This window comes from Falco biarmicus, chromosome 8 (genome assembly GCF_023638135.1).
Source record: "Falco biarmicus isolate bFalBia1 chromosome 8, bFalBia1.pri, whole genome shotgun sequence".
Taxonomy (NCBI): Eukaryota; Metazoa; Chordata; class Aves; order Falconiformes; family Falconidae; genus Falco; species Falco biarmicus.
The window spans coordinates 20,315,662-20,335,772 of NC_079295.1; the positions used below are offsets into that span (position 1 = coordinate 20,315,662).

The window sequence follows — 20,111 nt, forward strand, 5'->3', positions numbered from 1 at the left end:
AATTCAGAAAAAAAACCGCATTTTTTTCAGCATTTGGGATGACTCAAAGGGCACATGGGATTGTTATGTTGTTTTCTTTCCTTTTCTTTTAATATAAATGTTGAATATTCATAGAATCATTAAATAGTGTTGGATAGTTAACCTTTGGTCTTTAGTGTGTTTGTTAGATGACTGTGGCCTGATGGTGATTGGCATACTTCTCTTACTACATCATCTTATGTTGATTGTAAATGCAGTTATTTCTGAAGGTTAATGAAATAATTTTTCTCTAATTTTCAGACAACAACATTTAATTTCAATATTAATGTATTTTTGTACTGAAATGTTCACTCATCACTTTTCATTTCCTGTCTTCTAGTTGAAGCTTTATATCAAACCACTTACCCAGAATATCTCCAGTACATTTACCTAGTGGCTCCAATATCTCTTATGATGCTAAACCCTCTGGGGTTTATCTTCTGTGAAATCCAGAAGTGGAGGGATAATCGCATTGTGTCACAGAGCAAAATCAAAATAGTGGGCCTAGCACTCCTTCGAGTTTTGCAGAACCCAATTGTATTCATGGTCTTCATAGGAATTGCCTCAAACTTTATTCTTGGCCAGAAAATTCCCGAATACCTTGAAAACTTCCTTGATGGTCTGGGCAGTTCATTTTCTGGCTCTGCACTTTTTTACCTTGGACTAACTATGGTGGGACAAACAAAAAGACTGACAAAGGGTATGTTTGTTGCACTGATCCTTCTCATCACAGCTAAACTGTAAGTATAATTTATGTACTTTTATAATTTTTTTCTCTAGACATTTTAAGCTCTGATTGTACTGGTCAGGTGGCTTTTCTATCATGGTCATTATAGTATGTTTCACTTCCAGTATTTTGGGTGAGTGCTTCCTAAGCTCTTTGATAGTATACAACTGTTAACTTTTAAAGGAAGTTTAGCAGACCACAGTGTTACGGCTTCATGGACTCCCTGCAGGCCATCTGTCACAAATTGGGTGTTTGGGGAATTACTAGCTTAAATTAAAATTCCTAGTGAAGTAGTTAGACAAGGTGAGTTTAAGCATTATTTGAATAGTATTTGTATTTTCTTAGGATTACACAATACATCTCTAAATTAGTTGGTTTTCTTTGTCTATAAATCTTTGAAACTGCTATATTGGAAGAACTTAAAAATGATTGCTTTACACTCTTGAACTGTCAGACTTTTAACCATGAATAGATGACAAGTTGTATTTAGAACTTATACCATCATTATCTTCCCTTACTGCTACACTATATATTTTATTTGCTACAGAGCTACAATTAACATAATAGAACAATTGTTTGGTGATTAAGTTTATACTGTAAAATTTGAAGGTGCATTTGAATATCGGTACAACTAACTAGTAAACTTAAAGACCTAGTTTGTAAACCAGCTCAATAACAAATTTTGTAAGAACATGAAAAATCTTTTTTAGTATTACCACTTTGCTTTACTGGTGGGTTTGTGTAATCAGCCTGGGTAAGGCTTACATAGTGAGTCTATGTGAGATCTGGGGTATTGCTAAAGGCAAACAAAATAGCTTTGATGCAGGGTTTTTTTGCTAGCAAAAACCTTCAGAATGGGATACTTAAGCTCAAGTCCTTGTTATATTTCAGGCAGCTTGCAGAAAGGTGGTCTAAGTTTCAAAGCTGCTGACTGCTTATACCTATTGTTACTTTAACAGTTGAAAAATGAGCATATTTTTTAATATTTTACCTTTCTAAATCTGAGATTTATACAAAGAACATGTCTGTACTATCAGAGAATGTGCTTATATCCCGGAGTTTGTTGTAATTTTTACCTTTTCTGTGTGTGTGTGTATGGGGTTTTGGTTTAACTAGCTGCATAACATTTTTAGGCAACTAGTAAATGTCATGGTAACAGTAAAAGCAATCATTCAAAGTGATGTCAGTATTTTGCTTTTCATAAGTAATATTCAAACAAGCCTTACATTTCCTTTTGGATCATTTTCTGAGTAAAGAATAGTCTATTGCTATAGCTTGAGTAATTTATTTTTTTTAATTACTTTTTCCCCCTCTCTTTTCAGACTTATGATGCCATTTCTCTGTAGAGAAATGGTGGAACTCTTGGACAAGAGTGACAGCGTAGTCAACCACACCAGTTTATCAAACTATGCATTTCTTTATGGAGTTTTTCCAGCAGCACCTGGTGTCGCAATATTTGCAAGTCAATTTAATATGGAAGTAGGAATTGTATGTAGCTAGTTTTTCCCAAACGTACTAACTTTGAGCTTAACTGTGTTGATGAAATACTTAAATAAGTAGGCTTAATGAATTTGCTTTTCTGTAGTATAGACTCCTTAAGTTTACTTGTACTCCCTAGGTCTCAAATATAAACTATATTTCAGATTACAAATTAAGCAAAGTACTGTTTCCAATGTCTTGAATGTCTTGATAGTACATGTTCATAAAGAAGTCCTCATACTTTTCTTATTCATGACTCTAGTAGAAAGAACTAGGATAACTTTAAAGAATTTTATCTTTGTTGTGGATTTGTAGTTTTCTGGTTTTGTTGGTTTGTTTAGGTGTTTTTTTTCAAGGACCTTTGAGCTACTGTTTTTGTAATTAAAAACAGAGATAATCTTACTGGCTTTAGTAAGAACAGTGTTAGCTTAATGCTGAAAATTTATGGAAGAATATAGGCTTTAACTGATGATGTCATGTTGTCCTTCAGTTAAATTGTGCTATAGAAATATATTTTACATTTTTTAGTAGTAGAGGGTATCATTTATCTTTTCAACTTAAAATACGTATTTTATAAATGTTTCCTTTCTTCCATTTGAAATGACATTCAAACATTCTATTGACTTCCAGTGCTTTTAATGTTACCTATTTTTGGTTTGTTTAGTTGTTTTTTTTTAAAGAAAGAGAGGAAAAAAAAGGATACTAAAAGTAAACCTTACAAGATAGAATTTTGTGCCCAACAAACTCAGGAAATCTCTTTAAAACAGAGATCTGTAGTATTAGTAACAATTCACACTTGCATCACTGTGCAAATTCGAGAAAGCAGAAATATGAGGAGAAGCCAAAACAGAAATCGCTTAAATGTAAATATATATGACTTCTTCTCATATTGACCAAATATGAATTGGTGCATATTAGTATTTGCATCTTATTTATTTACAGTGTGAATATTTGTGTCGCCCATGTATTTGTATTTGACGCCCATGAAAAAGCTCTAGAATTTGCAGTAGGGAACTCTTTAATGCTATTATTTCAGAAGCTTGTTAAGATTTTCAGTTTGAATGTTTAAAATGGATACTTTCTGGTTCAAATTCTAAGTAACATTGTTACAGAAACAAGTCAGTGATTTGTTAAAGGTCTAGGTATGTTTAATTCAATGGTACAATTTTGCCAGCAGTTGTATTTCTGAAAGCAGTTTAGCGTCGGAGCTGATTAACTCCGTTCTTGTTTCTGTTTGACGTTCTGCAGATTACCTCAGGCATGGTGATAAGCACTTTTGTGTCTGCGCCTATTATGTATGTTTCTGCATGGCTGTTGACCATTCCATCTATGGACCCCAACCCACTGGCATCTGCACTCCAAAATGTTAGCTTTGACATAAGTATTGTCAGCCTCATTTCTCTGGTAGGTGTTGATGAAGTGAAATACAAAAGCACGCTTTCGTGTCAAGGTAGTGTAAGTACATAAGCAGCACATTGAGCCATGAGAAGATGAGACTCATTTCCTGTTGCAGGAAGATGAGGAAGGAGTTAAAAATCTTTATTTAGCAGTGGGTCAGCTGGGAAGCTGCACTGTAGAGAAAGATAGTAAGTGAATTAGAGCACTAGTGCAGGGCTTAAGAATTTGTCCTTTTCACTGTTGGGTTTTTTTTAAGTAACAGGGTGTGGGGGAATAACAGTACTAGCTTGCACCACAGGGGATAATTACATCAAGCCATGTGAGGTGCTTGGATATCACAGTAGTGAAGACTGTGTACAAACTTCAGGTCCATAAATGTCAGTGAATATTTAATGAAGTATCAATGAGTGTTAATGAAAATCTTTTCAAGATTTGTTGCATATTTCATTTCACCATAGTCTACCAGAATACTCACCTTGTTTTTTCGGGTTTTGTTTTACTCTTAAATTCAACTTTTTTGTATGTTGCAGACTTGGTCTCTTATTGTTGTTCTTCTGAGTAAGAAATACAAACAGCTTCCTCATATGATTACAACAAATCTACTTGTTGCTCAGGTCAGTAGTAAGAAGAATGATGTGTGAGGTTTTTGTTTGGTTTTTTTTATTCTTAATGTTTTTACAGGTTTGGTTTCTACAGTGGAATCTTTGTAGCCATCTATGAAGGGCAGGGGAATCTAATGTGCAACTTGTCTGAACAATTTCTGTGCCTTAAAATATACCCCTGAAGAAAATGATAGTTGATGCTGGTAGTATGGTTCTCAAACAGAACTATAAGCAATCAGAACGGAGGGTGGCCTCTGAAATACATTTTTAGGTACTGCTTAATACTGTTGAGCGCACTTCTGTATCAATTTATGCAAATCTGAAGTCAGCAATGCCAGGATCAGCAGTAGCGTGTGCTTGACTCTATGGTGACCTGATTCAAGGAGCTAAATAGAAAATTAATCCCCGTGCTGGTTTAGCTCAGTGAAGTGGCTTGGTAAGGCATTTGACAGGTGCCAGTGCTGATGCAGGGAAGGGGTGTGGGAATACGTTGCTGGTGGCTAGGGAAGGGCAAAGCCAAATAGCTCTGGATTAAATTTAGTTGTTACTTAAACTGAAAGAAAGCTACAGAGTACATGTTCCTCCTTCCCTTGAAGTCAACTGCATGACTGCTGTTAAATTCAGTGAGAGCAGCCTGTGCTTGTAATGCATCTGTGTGGCAGTGCTTTCTGAAGTGTTCTGTAGTTTAAAAACAACAAAAAAAGTAAACTTCTGAGGTCTGATCGTGGAGTTATATTTGAAAAAAGTCACATATGAGAGTTGCAGGTGTTTCTTGTCTGTAACAGCAAAGTTAGCTTCCATCTTAAAAAATTTTTGAACTACCATATTACTGTTCCCATAATATTTGAGCCTACCTTCAGATTCCTTCCGTACTAAAACTGTCAGATACACAGTATCACTGGGTGAACAAACATCTGTTGACCTCAGCTTCATGTCCAGATAATTTCAGATAAATGTTTTGTACTTAACAAAAGCTTTACATTTATTTATTATAAGGTATATGGATATTCATATTTTTTTCTGACTCTCCTTACTGCCATTTATCTGTGCTATATAACTGCTGTCTGAAAACCCCTTCCTGACAATAGGGTACCACAGTCGGTGACATAACTGTAATACTGAATTTACTGCTGCACTGCTTTACTGTGTGAGAACTATCAAATTCATAAAACCATACTCCACTGAATCTGGGGGTGAGGTTTCAAAGCTTATTGTAGCTATATTACACTGTGTGCAGTTTTTTCTTGTCATCCTGCTTTCCTAGTTTAAATGATGGCATTTTACCTTTCTTTCCAGTTTATTGCTTGCATTGGAATGGTGGCATGGAATTTCATTGTTAAAGAGAAAGACATCACCATGCAGATCCTAGTATTCATATTCCTCTACAGCTCGCTTTATAGCACCTACCTGTGGACAGGTATGATTTTTCTAGGCAGAACCTAGGTACTGTAATAAAAGATTAATGCACTGAAATAATTTTATTATATCCTTCAGAGTAATTTTCCTTTTGCTTGTTTGTGGTTCTACAAATATGCATACTTGTAAGCTGTGCCAAGCTGCAGCACTAGCAACACAGGGCTCACTGTCAGGTACTTCTGCTAGTGGAAGCTTATACCTAGGGCAGGTCTTGTTTGTCTTTGCTAGGTACAGTAGCATTCCTAGCCTGTAACAGAAGACAGGAACTTGCTCTCAAGGCAGAAGCAATTACAAGTAGAATGAATATAGTGGGTTGCCCTTCAGCTAGTCAAAATTTTATTGATTTGTAATTAATGCAGAATTTGAGGTTTTAATTATTCCACATTAAGTAGTTGTTGATACTTTATGCCTTAAAGAAATAGGAGATACGGAATAAAAGGAAATACCAAAGTAGCTTTAATATTTCTTTCCCCTGGCAATTGTAATTTCTAAAAACATTGTCTGTATTCTGCAGGTATAGGTGTTTAATGAAGGGATTACTTGAAGTAGTTAGAATTGAAAGATGCATCAAGAATCCTGGAGAACCATACATGATTAAAAAAGAGACTTTGGGTATTCAGGAGACTTTTTGTACTGTTCTTGAGTCCAGAAGTCTAAGGGTTTCATTCCTGTGGTGGTTTTGTGAAGTAAGTTGTATTTGTGTTTAGCTGAAATAGGTAGCTTATGATTAGTACACCCTAACATAAATACTAGCTTTGCTCCAGCATGGGGAATGTTGCTGAACTTCTGAGTTGTGAATAGAATAGGCAGATCCAGAAGATACTCCTATATATAGTTAGATATGTAAAGATTCATAAAACTTTTTTGTTAAATGTATCATTGACTTTGTAAAGGACTAGTCAGTTTTTAAAGAAATGTTATAACGGAATACAACATTATGTGTTGGTTACTTACAAGCATCAATCTAGAACAACTGCTGTTGATACTTTAAGAGATTAGTTACTTGTGTCTTAAGTGTTCTTATGACATCTTTTACACGCTTGTGAACCTTTCTAAGCATTTAGAAGTGGAAATTTAATATAAACTGTTCTGGAATTTCTTCAGGTTTTTTTTATTAATATGATTTTTTTAACAGAATAGGTATTTCTACTTTGCTTTCTCAGAAAACAGCTAGATAAAATTTTGGACTATCTGAAGGTCTGAGAAGAATAAGTTATTGAGCAGGTCACGTCATAGAGTTTCTAGACTATATATCAGTTCCTTTTTTAATAATAAACAAGGTGCTTTTTTTTTCTTTTTTTTTTTTTAGGTTTTCTATCTTTCTCTTTGTTTTTGTTGAGGAAGAGAGAAACAGTAAAAATTCCCATTGGGTTTATTATCATAGCTGGATGGGGGTAAGTTAATTCAGATGTTTCCCTGTAGAATTAGTGGGAGCATGCTAAATACATTACTTTGTTCCTATTTTGCTCTTTCAGAGTCCCAACGCTTTTGGTGGGAATCTTACTAATTGTTGGTGAATGCAACAACAGGAGTATTGACTCTGCCTTTTTCTATGGAAAATACCAGGTATGAACATGTTCTGTCCTCGTCACTTCAGACTTCTGCCATGTCCAATACATTACTGAGAAACTTGTGTTCTGTTTGCTTCATATGTAAGTAGCTTTCAGCCGAAGTAGACTACCATAATAACAGTATCATTATAGAATGCTTATAGATTGATACAAAAATGTATTTCTGTAATGAACCATTAGGAAGATTTGTTTGAACAAGGACCTTCACATTTAGGCAACTATGACTAAGAAAAAGATGGAGTAAGCTTCTCAGAGAAGAGGCTTAGGAGTGGTAATGAATTTCAGAACCCTTTTCCTGGTGACTAATTTGTAGTCTCACTCAATAATTATCTAACATTATTACTATCCAATAGTTAATTAATGGCTTTTGGATAGGATGTACATTAGCTGTGTAGCAGTAACTGCTTGCCATGTGGGAGACTTCCCTGCACATTCATGGGTTGAAAGTCCCTGTGCCTTAAGAAATACTCTTTTTACCAATAAACAGTTCCTCTTATCAGAGGATGTAAAGTGCACAAGCGTAGATATTTGTCATGTTTTCCCTCTGTCTTTCTTATGGGTAGAGAGGCAATGAGTCTCTCAGGATTATTCATGTGGTGCTTTCACAAGTATTAAATAGCCTCAGTGGACTCTGGATATTGGTGGCAGATGATTAGAAGGAGAAGTTAATTAATAGGATGCTCCCCTTTGGCAAAAGCATGGGAATTAGAGCTGTGCCAGAAGGTAACAAGAACACATTCCTCTTTGAAATTAAAAGGCACCTGAACAGAACTTAAACTGAAACGCTAATTATCATGAGGGGAAAGATGGTGATGAGGGGGTGTTTTTGAATTGCATGGGAGATAAGGGTCCACACTTAAAAAAAATAACAAACACCACCCCAAAAAAAAAAAACCCTCCCCCAAAAAAGCCGAGTTACTCAGGCAAGAAAAATTAGTTAGTCTCATGTACTGATTGCTGTTTCAGGGCCACAAGATGCAACAGCAGTAAATGCAGAAAACTCTGCTTGTTCAGGTGCATTTGTTAGTACATTTAGGAAAGTACAGAAGTTAGATATATGCAAACTATTTTCCTTTATTTTGTATTTAAGTGTGTTTTCTTTGCTCTCTTGACAGATAATTACCACAGCAGTGATCCTGTTCATCAGTATATTGATGTCAGGTATCTCACTTATGTGCATGAACAGAAATAGGCAAGAGTCAAACTATGAGGTACTGAACCCATATTCACCACGTACCGAAGTGGAAGGGAGTGAGGGGGATCGAGTGTCAGCCACTATGCCCCAGCCATCTCCAGGATCCTCTGCACAGCCATCTCCAGGATCCTCTGCACAGCCATCTCCAGGATCCTCTGCACAGCCATCTGCAGAAAGAGGTGGAGAAAGCAGATATGTAAAAGAATAAATGCCTCAGGATACAATAAAACAATATTCAAAATTTAATTCTGACCTAGGAAGAACAGTTGTTTAGACCTTGAAGTGTTACACTAGGACAGAAGAAAACCTAGATATAACTGACCAAGGGTTTAGGTTTATGTTTCTAAGAAGTTTGGTGGTTATCACTGTAAGTGTGGGGGAAGTGGACAGGAAAAAAAGCATGTGTATGGGTTTTATGTAAGTAGTGGTATCTTGATAAGGATGTGATAAATGCAGTCTGTTAGGCATCTTTGATTGTTTACCCACATTCTCTGAGAATGAATTATATGCCATTAGCATTGGTACTCAATGTGTTTCTAATCTCCCTTGTTTGTATGTAGCCTTTTTGATCACTTCTCCTATGTTTTCCCTCTAGCTAGAAGTACTTGTGTTGCTTCCATGGTGGTAGTGCTATGTTAAATATTTCTATATATTATTAGTGTAACACATTTACCCTCTCAGAAATTGGAAAAATTAAGCCTGCTTTCTCCTTTCGGGTTATTTTTGAGCATAATAGTTAAAACTGTATAGAATATATTGTTATACTTGGAAAATAAATTATGGTAGTGTAGGAAGCTAACCTGTTACTGTATACGCTTAATAGGTTGCTGTTCTTGTCAAATGACAAATGGTGAATTGGCCTGTGCTAGAGAGAGCAAAGCAGTGTCAAATGCTGTTGAAAGCAAGGTTCCTCCAATTGAAACAGGTAAAGCAGTAGCGTCTCCTTGTTTTAATGCGACAAACTCTTCCACAACATTCATATGTGTTCTCATAAAGAAACTGTTTGGGCTGTTCTCTCAGCTCTACCTGGATAGCTTATATTTCATATTATATTAAAGTATTAGGCAATATGTTAGGTGTTTGTTCTCTTCTGCCTGATATTATTAGTAATCTTTCAGCACTCAAGATGGACAGTCATTTTGGGTTGGTTTTTTTTACCACTAAACTACTTTAACATGTCCTGAGCATTCAGACTTTACCTCTTCATCATTGCCTTGTTTGGGTGCTGGGAAGTCGGATGCATAGCCCTACTTAGCCTGAAGTTTTCAACTTAAACACACTTTTTTACATTCTCATATTTACATCTTGTGTCTTCTAAAAAGGCCTTTGAAGCCTTTGTTGTAATCATGCACAGGTTTTGGATAGAAACCTGAATGAGACTAGAGGAGCAAGTACTTCAGATTAAATGCCCATGGTGCTGTACTATTCATGTCTAGGGCAGACAGATGGAGAAAATTGACTAAGGGGGCCTGAGGAGTCACTGAAATAGGAAAAAAAAATGGATCAAAGTGACTGTTAAGCACCTGATGGAAAACTGCATGCTTAGCCCATTCTCATCGTACACTGCTTTCAATAATCAAAGTAGCTGCAGTGCAACCTTTCTCTTTTTCCTATTACCTTTTTCTTGGTTTTTTGCATCCTTAACAAGAGTTCATATCCTTATGCTTTGTTTGGATGCAGCATAACTTTCAACAAATCTAAATATTTCACACCGAAACATACTTAGTTATGTCTCCTCTCACAAAAACCTAGCTTTCCACCTATTGCTATTGTATCTATTAAGTAATTCAGACAAGTAGCATAAGAATGTCTTCCAATGACAGAGGAAGGCCAGTTTAATTTTCTTATCCCAAAAGATAAGGTAGGAAATATCTTATGATTGAGTGGAAAATTTTTTGACCTGCTGAGTGAACACTTTGAAACTATAAATCCATAAAAGCAAGTTGTAATGGATGTACTTGTGTAACTTTGGCTGCAGTAACTACTAATCCTTCTACTATCCCCACTGAACTGCTGTGAAGGGTATCTGGTGCAAATTCTTAGGTATGTCTTTGACAGGAAGTTTTTCACTGCCATCTGGAGGATACACTCATAATTCCTTAGTACTCTGTAGCTGGAAGAGAAGCATCCATTCTCTGTGTGTTTGGGTCTTTTGATTGATAGGATTATAATGTATTCTGATACACCACGTTAAAAATACAGTCACAGAACTGAAATAAATATGGTTGATTGTCTGATCTAGAGCTCAACAACAGAGATAGAGTGAAAACATTAGAGCTGATGGTATATTTGAAATATTTATTGTGGAAATCAATTCTTAGTTTAAAAACTATTGTACGAAATGGCTACTTTTTCAATACTTGTAGTAGTGTTTTCTAAATGTTATCCGCAACTGAAGTTTGCATTAAACCTTGGAAAGAAGAGTTCTGTTGCAAAAAATGTCTTCATTTTAGGAGCACATGCAAACTGTTTCATTTGAGAATAGATGTCTGAGCAGGTTATTGTCAAAGTTAATAATTAAATTTTGTGCGTGTGACTTCAGTACAGATACTTACAAGGTAATTTAACTCAGCAAGTTACATTAACAAGTTTGCTCATGGAGTTGTAAGTCAGAAGCCTAATGAAAAATTGTGGTTTGTTTTTCAGCTGATCAGTGTGTGAGTCATTGCAGTGCTCAAACCTGTGTGTTGGCTCAGGAAGAACAGCTTCTACAGACTGGAGACAAACAGCTGGCCAGACATGTGCTGCTGTGCTTACTACTTATTGTTGGCTTGTTTGCTGTAAATATTTTTTCTCCCTGTGTCATTTAACTCATTGAGGTGGAATGGTTTTTAGGAAAGCTATATAGACAGTCCGGTAAAAGTCTTCCAGTTACTCATTAACAATTCATTAAATAAATTAGAGGCTTTATTTTGGTCCCTTACTGAAAGAGGGATATCATAAAATTTATTTTTCTGTGTCACATCATAAATAAAAGGCAAGTTAAGATTGATGACTTTAGTAAGCAAGCCACACTGGAGAACCCTGAAGGGGGGAAAAAAAATTAATTATATCATTTGGTAATCAATTCATCACTACTGACCCTCTTCTCATTTTTCTCAAGAGCTTTTCTCCTTCCCTAGACAATAATCAATTAAAAATATAAAGTGAATTCTACTTCTGAAGGAGACTGTACAAAAATTGTTCCATTTGATCGTGCTTATATTTGGATCTTGGATTTCTCTGAGGTGCTTTAGTAATGAAGAATAATGTAAGACTTTATTTGAAATGGCAAAATGCCGTTTTGTTACTTTTAGTGGTGGTTTGGAGGCAACATAGCTAAGCTGGTGTTGCCAAGCATCGTTATTGAGATCCTAGCTGTGAAGGTGGCTGCTCCAGTGTAACAGTGTGAGGTATCAGAATGTAATGCACTAGAGGTATAATTTGAATTTTTAACTGTGACAAAGATGAGAAACAACACTCTCTGTTTGAATGTAATGCTCAAAGTTGAGCTTCTAATGGATGACAATTGGGAGGAAGTATTTTTGTTTGAAATGGGAAATACTAGGGCACAAATATGTAATATTGCAAAGGAGGACAGTGTGGCAGAACTATGTAGTGTAATAGCTACTACTGTTGCTTTTCAGGTTCTCTGAAATTACAACATGGAAGTTTCCCTCTCTCAAATTTACTGTATCAAATATTCCATGCTAATATGGGGGTTTTTTTTCACATCCTCTATATTTAAGAGGTGTCCCAAACGTTAACCTCTATTTTAGTTGTATCTGAATGATTACATGGATGCTATGAAATGAGACCAGTTACATTAAAGAATTAACATTTACACCCAAAGGGGTTAACTTTGGAGGTTTTTTCCTCTGTCAGGCATCTTAAATAGCTGAAGTGGTATGTGCTTCAGCTTCATGCAATCTTAACTATGCAGAAAATACATAGAAAGCACTGGTCTCAGCTAAACAAGCCTAAAGACAAATACTGCATATCTGGCTGAATACCTGAGTATGCTTAAAGCAAGTTCTTTTTGTAAACATGTAAAGGGGCAGGACCTCTACACTGGTATGTTTTGTATTATTTTGTTTACAAAAATGCTCCCCACCACCACCATTAAGCCTGACTAAAATAGTGCTTTAAGGTATTTATTCCCTTTTGTTTGTCTTTATCTGAATAATTTGTTAAATAAAAACAGTGAAAATCGTGCAAGAATCTATTAGCATGTGAAGGGTAAGAAAGTGCTTTTGATTTTTAACAGTCAGGTTTGTGGGTTTTGTTTTTTGTTGTGTTTTTTTTCTTAACAGAATCTTTCCAGTTGCTTGTGGTGGCTGTTCAACCAAGAGCCTGGAAGGCTATATGTGGAATTGCAGTTCTTCTGTGCTGTGTTTAATTTTGGTCAGGTACTTACCAATGTTTGTTCTGAAAATTACTTTGTTAGTGGCTGTTGCAGCAGATGCTGTTACACTCTTAAGCTGAAGTCCTCAAACAATGCCTAAGTCACCAGTTCCTTATGTTGTTTTGCCTCTTTTTGTCCAGCTTTTTTTTTTTTTGTAATTTGATAGCTTTCTTATCATAATGCATGTCTTTTATGTGCATGAACACTTCCAAAGGTACAAATGATAACTGAATGCCAAATGTCTGTGGAAATTGACAGTAGGATTTTAGCCTTGTTTGTACCAAAAAGCTTCACTGGTGTCGCTTCTGTGGAGTTACACCAGTATAAATAAGTAAGTGTAAGATGGCGACATGGATACTTGCACTGTAAGGCTTTAACTTATTATCACTCCAGTTTCAGTTATGGCACCATTAACTAATAGCTGATGGTTAGGGGTATAATTGTCCCAGCTGCACAGAGCCTATTTCAGTGCAAACTGACACACGGTAGCTTTGTTATCTATGGAGGTGAAAGCCAGGCAGTGTCAATACCGATGCACTGCAGTATTGAGTAACAATAGTAGTTTTGATACAAAAGCAGTACAGAAAAATGAATCAGCTAGAGAGCATTCTAGCATTCAGATTGCAGTAAGTCAGTTATTTTTTTGACATTAACAAAGACAGATTTGAATAACTGGCTATGTAAGGACAGCCAATTATTCTGAAGTGTCAGGTGGCATGTCACAGCATTAGGTTTATTGAACAATTTCTTAAAGAGTTTCTTTGATGACTGTTATGTATTAATCTCTTTTTAAGGCCCAAATGAAGTACCAAAGCATAAACAAAATGCATTCTGCATGATATCCAGAGAACAGGGATGCTTTTCATGTGTGTTTTGGCAATAAGTTTTTAACATTTTATTTCTGTTCTTTAGAAACCGAAGTTTTTGCTTAATGTTGCTTTTTCTGTCTTTCTTCCTCCAGGGCTTTATTTGCTTTGGTATTTTTGGCTTAGATAAGCATTTAATTATTCTACCATTCAAGCGAAGGTAAATAAAATCTTTGTACTTACACCTATAAACTTACTAATGATAATTTTTAAAGGGTATTAAGTGTTCAGTGCCATTGCATTTCATTTCCTATTTGTTTGATCTTCCAAATTTCTTTTCTCTCCCAGTTGTGGAGAATTAATTGCAGTTCACTGTGCATGAGTTTTTGCTGCTGTCCTAATGACACTCCCAAAGGCAAAGATCCCACAGGCTCCCTATAGACAAAACCTTTGGCAAATGATGGTGACATATGGGGTTGGATCAGCAAGATGGTGAATGTTCAGAAACAATTGCAACTGATAAATTAAAACTTAGATGTGAATGCTGAACCAGGATCTGTCATCACTGGTTTGAAGTCCTGTTTTCATAACCTCATGCAAGTGGACACTTTCACTGTGGAGGTGCAAGTTGTACAAAGCAATCTTTAACTTAGAGCTAGCTGGCTGTGGTGTGAATCCAGCAGCTAAAGCTGGCTTGCAACTACTCTCTGTCTTCCCTTCCACCTGAGCCTAGAATAAAAACTCTCGGTGTTCAAAGGCCATACAAGTATATTCAGAAAATTGTATATAAAGTGCTGGGCACCAAACCAGTAAAACAGTTGTGATAAGCTTCCTATGAGTTGCATTCCATTTTTTTCAGATTCCCTAAAAATGCCTCTGGTTGATTTGCTGGTTGTAATTTATTATTTTTTTTTATTATTAAGACTTGAATTTTTCTGGGGAGGAAGAGAAGCAGCAGGGCATACAGATCCCTCTGTACCTGAGGAAATCAGGATGACTTGTCAACAGTTTGTTCATTATCATAGAGATCACTGTGTCAAAAGTATTGTCAAAGGCAGAAGGTAAGGTTCCTCCCTGCACATATAACCTGTTACAGAGGTCATAGCTCACCTTTTGGAAATCATGAAATGCAGTTTTATCTGTCTGTGGGTGATTCCTGTTGTGGCATATTTATTCAAACCTCAAGGTGAGGATTAAGAATTTAGCAGTAACTGTTTCTAGTCTCACACTGGAACACTGAGGTGCAAATTGTCACATTATCTCATCTAGATTTTATATAAATTACAAAAAGTTTTATACCATTAAGGCATTGCCCCAGTTTTTGCATTTAGCTGGAGTTCAGGAGAGAAAATCTTTCTGAAGAAATGTGTATAATAATGCCTGTAGTAGAGTCCATGTGCCTGTGAGTTTTGTCAGACTTGAGACCCTTCGTTTTGAGATTAAGAAGGTGTCGCTGTTTATGTGACTATGTGTTTACTGATAAATAGCTTTTACAGGAGGCAACTGGTGTCATGTGTACTCAGAGGCTACTCAGTCTGTGAGATAATAGTGTTTTTAGGACCTTTACACCTTTTAAGTTCATACAATTTTCTTTGCTCATGCCTCTTGTGAGGTCTAAACCTTACTTTATGAGATGAGCAAAGCCTCCAGAGGCAAATTATGATGCCCAAATCAAGGATTATGTATTCAGGTATGTTTAGGTGGATGAGGAGGGAAATGCAGACAAAGTAGCAGGAGCAAGAAAAAGATTCTGCCTTTATTTAAATATTTAGTGTGTGAAATGGAGACATGAAGAATTGTTCTAACAGGACACTTCTACTCGTCTTGTCATGTGGGCTTTTAAGTAGGACTAGTTTGACGGGGTGGGGTGGTCTTTTAATGATCAGATGGTCCAAAACCAGATTCCAGAGCTGGGTTTAACAGCATCATGATTTCATTCAGTCTCCTCAGAAGTCAGCAATATTCCATAAGAAATAAAGTGATGAAGTTATCCATTTAGGAAAAATGAACTGTGGCAGTTCAAGGACTTGCTTCTTTCATGCTAGACAGAAAAGATATATCAGAAAATGTTTGTTCTGAAATGGGACAAGTTTTACAGCTATGTTTCCTGTGTCTCTATTGCTGTTGTGGTTTCTTGGGCTTTGAGCTGTTGATTTGGTTGAGTGTTGTGATTTTTTATTAATCATATATCCACCTGAGAACACATCAAAATCTGACATTTGTTGCTTCATTGTTTTAATGTTATGTTTGTGTGGAACTAGTTTCATGTCTTATTTCTCCTTGTGAGTTAAAAGAAAGCTTTTCTCTTCTCATTTTAAATATTCATCTAACTTGATCCTATCATCTTTGATTTGAACATACTGTAACTGAGACCTTGTAATCATGGATTTTTATTTATTTTAATTTTTGCTTCTCTGCTAATAGATGTTAACACTTGCTCTGTGTTACTGCTGCTTTTAACTTAAAAATAGAGAAAGAAGTTTGTGTTTTGCTGTCTTGTGTAGCTGTTAATCATCTTCAGAAACCCTGCGCTTGGGTTCCGTAGAGCAGATTTTAGATAACCAGAAACATTCATTGCTGCAGGTAAATTTCTGAATGGTATTTTTACGGCCACTAAGTAAATGTTAGTGGCATTGCCTCATAAATATGTAACAGAAAATTAGTTTAGTCTTGTTGTAAACGTTTTGTTTATTCTTAGTACTGCCTGTGTGGTAAATATTTAACCGGATATGCAAGTTAAATGGTTTTTGTTTACAATGTATGTAAGCAGTTAGTGTCTGCTTAAATCTGTAAAGAAATTATAAAATGGAATTGAAGTGCGGATTGAGTCCTTGTTGCTGCAGACATGCTGCACTCAACTCAGATATTTTGTTGCAGAAATGGTCATGATAATGAGTACGTGGGAACTAAGTACTCAAGAAATAAATTACATTGTGTATGTTTTTAGAAACATTGCTACTTATGTTCACTGAAGTTTATTTGCACAAGCCTAAAATAACTTTGTATGTTCATTTTGCTTCTCATTGAAGTGTCTGTAGGAAAAGGTAGTGAACATTGGCAAGTCCCTAATATACAAAACTTGCAAATTCTCTTCTAACATGCTTTTAACTATCATGATGTCTTTCCTTGTTTCCTGCTATTTTTCCTTGCCTTTCCCCATCGTGCAGTGGTGATACCAGATTTACAGAACATGTGGGTGAATCATTCCTTTGACATACAGGTGTGGTGCAAAGATCTCCACTGGCATCTTCTTTGGCTGTGACCTGGTGAACTGGCTCATGCAAGTTGGCCTTGCCTCTGACCGTGGTGAAGCTGTGATGTATGGAGACAGACTGATGAGAGGAGGCGTCGTCCAGCATATTACAAATGAATTTGAATTTCGCGATGAATATTTGTATTACCGTTTTGTTCCTAAGAGATCAGTTGCAGTTGAGAGCCATTGACCTGAGAATGTAGGCAGAGGACAGGCAGTTAGGGGTGAGTGTGACCACCTCCTCTGCCTTCACCAGTGAAATTGGAAGTATTTCTTTCTCATGGCTCTCGGAGAATTGAGTTATTCCCTCTTGTAAAGTTAAGAGATGTGGTTTTACTTATGTCTGTTCTGAAGGAAATGTCAGCAAAGGATTTTTAGTGAGTGTTCCAGTTAATGCAACTAGAACAAAACAAGATGCTCTGGATTTAGAGCATTTTTTCCATTTTGAGCAAAACAAATAGTAAAATGGTATATGTCACTGTCATATTATAGAGGCATTGTAACAGCAGCTTTAGTGACTGGTGCCAAATGAAAAAAAACACCCATGAATTAGAGGTATTTTTTATGTTGCCGTGTGTTTTCCATATTTTAGTGTGGCCTCCCTGTGACTTCACAGAAGTAGAATTTCTTCTATCATACACGGTTTTTACTACTCTACTCTTGTCTAACACCAGGAAATTTTTCTAGCTGTTTACACCTCAAATCAGGTAGTTTGTTTCCCCCTTAAAGATAAAATCCTCCATTTGTAAAAGTAGAATTGTTGTGAAGATGATTCCGATGTCGGAGGATTAAAGCTGAGGAAATATTGAGTGGAATAAATAATGGTTCTCTACAAAATTACCAAATCTTGAAAACATATAAAAATACCCACTTCTCCCCCAAATCAGGAAAATGATATAATAGAATTTTGTATAAAAAATTAGTTGTGAAGTTTTGCCTTATGGTGGTAGTAACAGCTTTGTCATGAGTAGATTTTTAATTTCTGAAATTAGCCTTTCCAGTTTTAATTCAGAAGTGCCAACCTCAAAGAAAGATGTTATGGAAGCCTTGGATACCTGTGCAAGTCAGGATGAAAAATTTTATCAGATCATAATATCTTTTAAATGGAATACAATGACTTTTAAATCTATTATATAAAGTATCCTAATTGAACATCCAAGTTAGGATTTAGAGTAGCTAAAGATCCTGAAATTTTAGTATTGGTGGCCTAACAATGATTTCTAATAAGCCTCAGGTATCCTCCTATGATGTTTAGTTACTCTAGTGTCATTCAGATTTCTGTGCACTGAAAGCAGAATCTGCGAATCTGTGTGTCTTCTACAGTGTTTTGAAAAGTTTAAAGACAAACTGTAGTATTTGATAGCCGTTATGCTGCCCTTTTACAACTGCAAGAACAGCATTTATATGTCTACATAAAAATTTTATATAGTGAAGGAAAGGAACCTGGGTATTAAAAAAAAAATGTTATTTGCTCAAGTATATGAATAACTCTTCTCATCCTTTTTTTTAAAGTCTTTCCCTTCTTTTTCCTTTTTTTCTTTTTTTTGGGTACACAGGTTTTTATTATAGCTACTTGTGCATCTAGTTTGTATTAAGAATTAAAAGTGATTTTAGCAACATGAGCTACCATTCAAGAAACAGTTGTGTCACAGTAGCTACAACTCCATGCAAGGCTTATATGGGAAAAGTAATTCCTTTTACTGTCAGTCTTAGTGCACTTCTGTAGTGTGCACAGAAACATAACTGCATGCTACTGCATATGTATGCTATACAAACTGACGTGTTTTAATGTTTTCCAGCAACAAAAAAATTGACATTTGTATCAGGCTGTGGCCACAAAGGAAAACAATAGTATATTTCCCCTGCAACTGCTGAAGATTATTACATCAAATATTTTGGAATAATTAGATATATGCGACTTAAGAGCAGAAGCCGTGAGTATGTCTGGCTTCTAAGTACTGTAACTTGTCAATAAATCTGTTACTTGATTTCAGAGTTCTGAGGTTTGATGTGATGCGAGGTGTGAGAGGGTTATGTGTGCGTGTCAAGATTTATGATAAATGTGTTTTTCTGAGAGATTTGGTAAAGTGGCTCTTGGGTTTCAAATTTGGTATTTCTTTAATCCACCCTTGATGCTTTTTAAGTAGACAGAGGACTTGTTAATGGGTGTTCACACAAGGATACCAGTTTTCATCCAACAGCATAAACAGATCTTTTAAGAACATTCCATATTATCATCTACTTAGCAAATAGTATTTTTTTATTTTTTGTTTTTATTCTTCAGATGTTCAAGAAGTTGGTCTTAGGTCAGTTTTATGGGTCTATGCATAGTCATTGTTCTTACACTTGTCTTTCTCATTTTCACCAGAAAGTCCTGCCCTTGCCTCCCTTTTTATAATGGCTCCCTAGGTTTGAACACAATATATCTGTTTTAAGTAAGAAATTGCTCAAAGTATCTGCTTAGAGAAGGCTCCCTGTTACAAATCTAACACCTTTAATGAACAACTGACACCAAAATCTGTTAGATTTAACTGTTACAATACTGTGACTGCTGAGAATCATACCCATTAGTCTGATGAGAGTCTGTAATGGTTAATAAGTCTAAGAACTAAAGAAACTAGGAATGAAATATGGGATATGATAATCTATTTCTAAATCACTGGGTACTTCTGGAAGCTACAAATACTTTGAATAGCTTTAGAAAGTTACATAACTCTTTTATCTGAAAAATATTTGCTTTCACCGAGGAGCATTAGGAAATTCTAAGTAGTTGACAATTTGATGTATGCCAGTAGTTGATCTACTGAAGTGTGCATTTTTGATGTTTAGAAATAGCTTTGCTTTAAAGATGTGATCAGTGGTGCAATGAGTTCTTTTATTTTTGAAGGTGGATTAGTTTGGGATAAATCACAGTTAACTTGGAAGTTATAGTCCCATGAAAACATCCACTGACCAAGTAAGTCCAGAGGAGTCTCCAGTGAAACACTCACTGATCTCAAATATTTGTGATCTCAATATATATCTCAAAATAATTGTGATAATAGACAGGGGTGGATATAAAACTTTGTTTTCTAGGTAGCAATTTTAGTACTTTTTGAGTTTGTTTTTTTAATACTGATCATTATCAAACTCTAGACCTTTTAAAATAAGCTGCAACATATATTCCCAGATTAAATACATGCAAAGATTGCCCTCTAGAGGACATTCTTATTTAATTTTTTTAAAATTTATGACTGTGGGAGGGAGGGTTCTTTATTTTTCC

The 20,111-nt window shown here is 35.8% G+C and overlaps 1 protein-coding gene across 5 annotated transcripts in view; it reads left to right on the top strand.

The window, feature by feature from the left end:
* GPR155 (G protein-coupled receptor 155) overlaps positions 1-18,837 on the top strand; it is a 30,284-nt gene extending 11,447 nt beyond the window's left edge. For 4 of the 5 annotated variants that reach the window (XM_056350039.1, XM_056350038.1, XM_056350036.1 and 1 more), the window contains 14 exons: positions 359-758; positions 2,068-2,233; positions 3,473-3,628; positions 4,153-4,236; positions 5,521-5,641; positions 6,950-7,034; positions 7,116-7,206; positions 8,327-8,585; positions 9,230-9,331; positions 11,053-11,186; positions 12,699-12,794; positions 13,752-13,816; positions 14,520-14,657; positions 16,817-18,837. In XM_056350039.1, the coding sequence (XP_056206014.1) occupies positions 359-758; positions 2,068-2,233; positions 3,473-3,628; positions 4,153-4,236; positions 5,521-5,641; positions 6,950-7,034; positions 7,116-7,206; positions 8,327-8,585; positions 9,230-9,331; positions 11,053-11,186; positions 12,699-12,794; positions 13,752-13,816; positions 14,520-14,657; positions 16,817-17,039 (2,120 nt within the window). In that variant the 3' untranslated portion in view covers positions 17,040-18,837. Of the gene's footprint in view, positions 1-358; positions 759-2,067; positions 2,234-3,472; positions 3,629-4,152; positions 4,237-5,520; positions 5,642-6,949; positions 7,035-7,115; positions 7,207-8,326; positions 8,586-9,229; positions 9,332-11,052; positions 11,187-12,698; positions 12,795-13,751; positions 13,817-14,519; positions 14,658-16,763 lie in introns of all 5 variants that reach the window. The other variant, XM_056350041.1, reaches the window with a different exon arrangement.
* Positions 18,838-20,111: the final 1,274 nt, after the last annotated feature.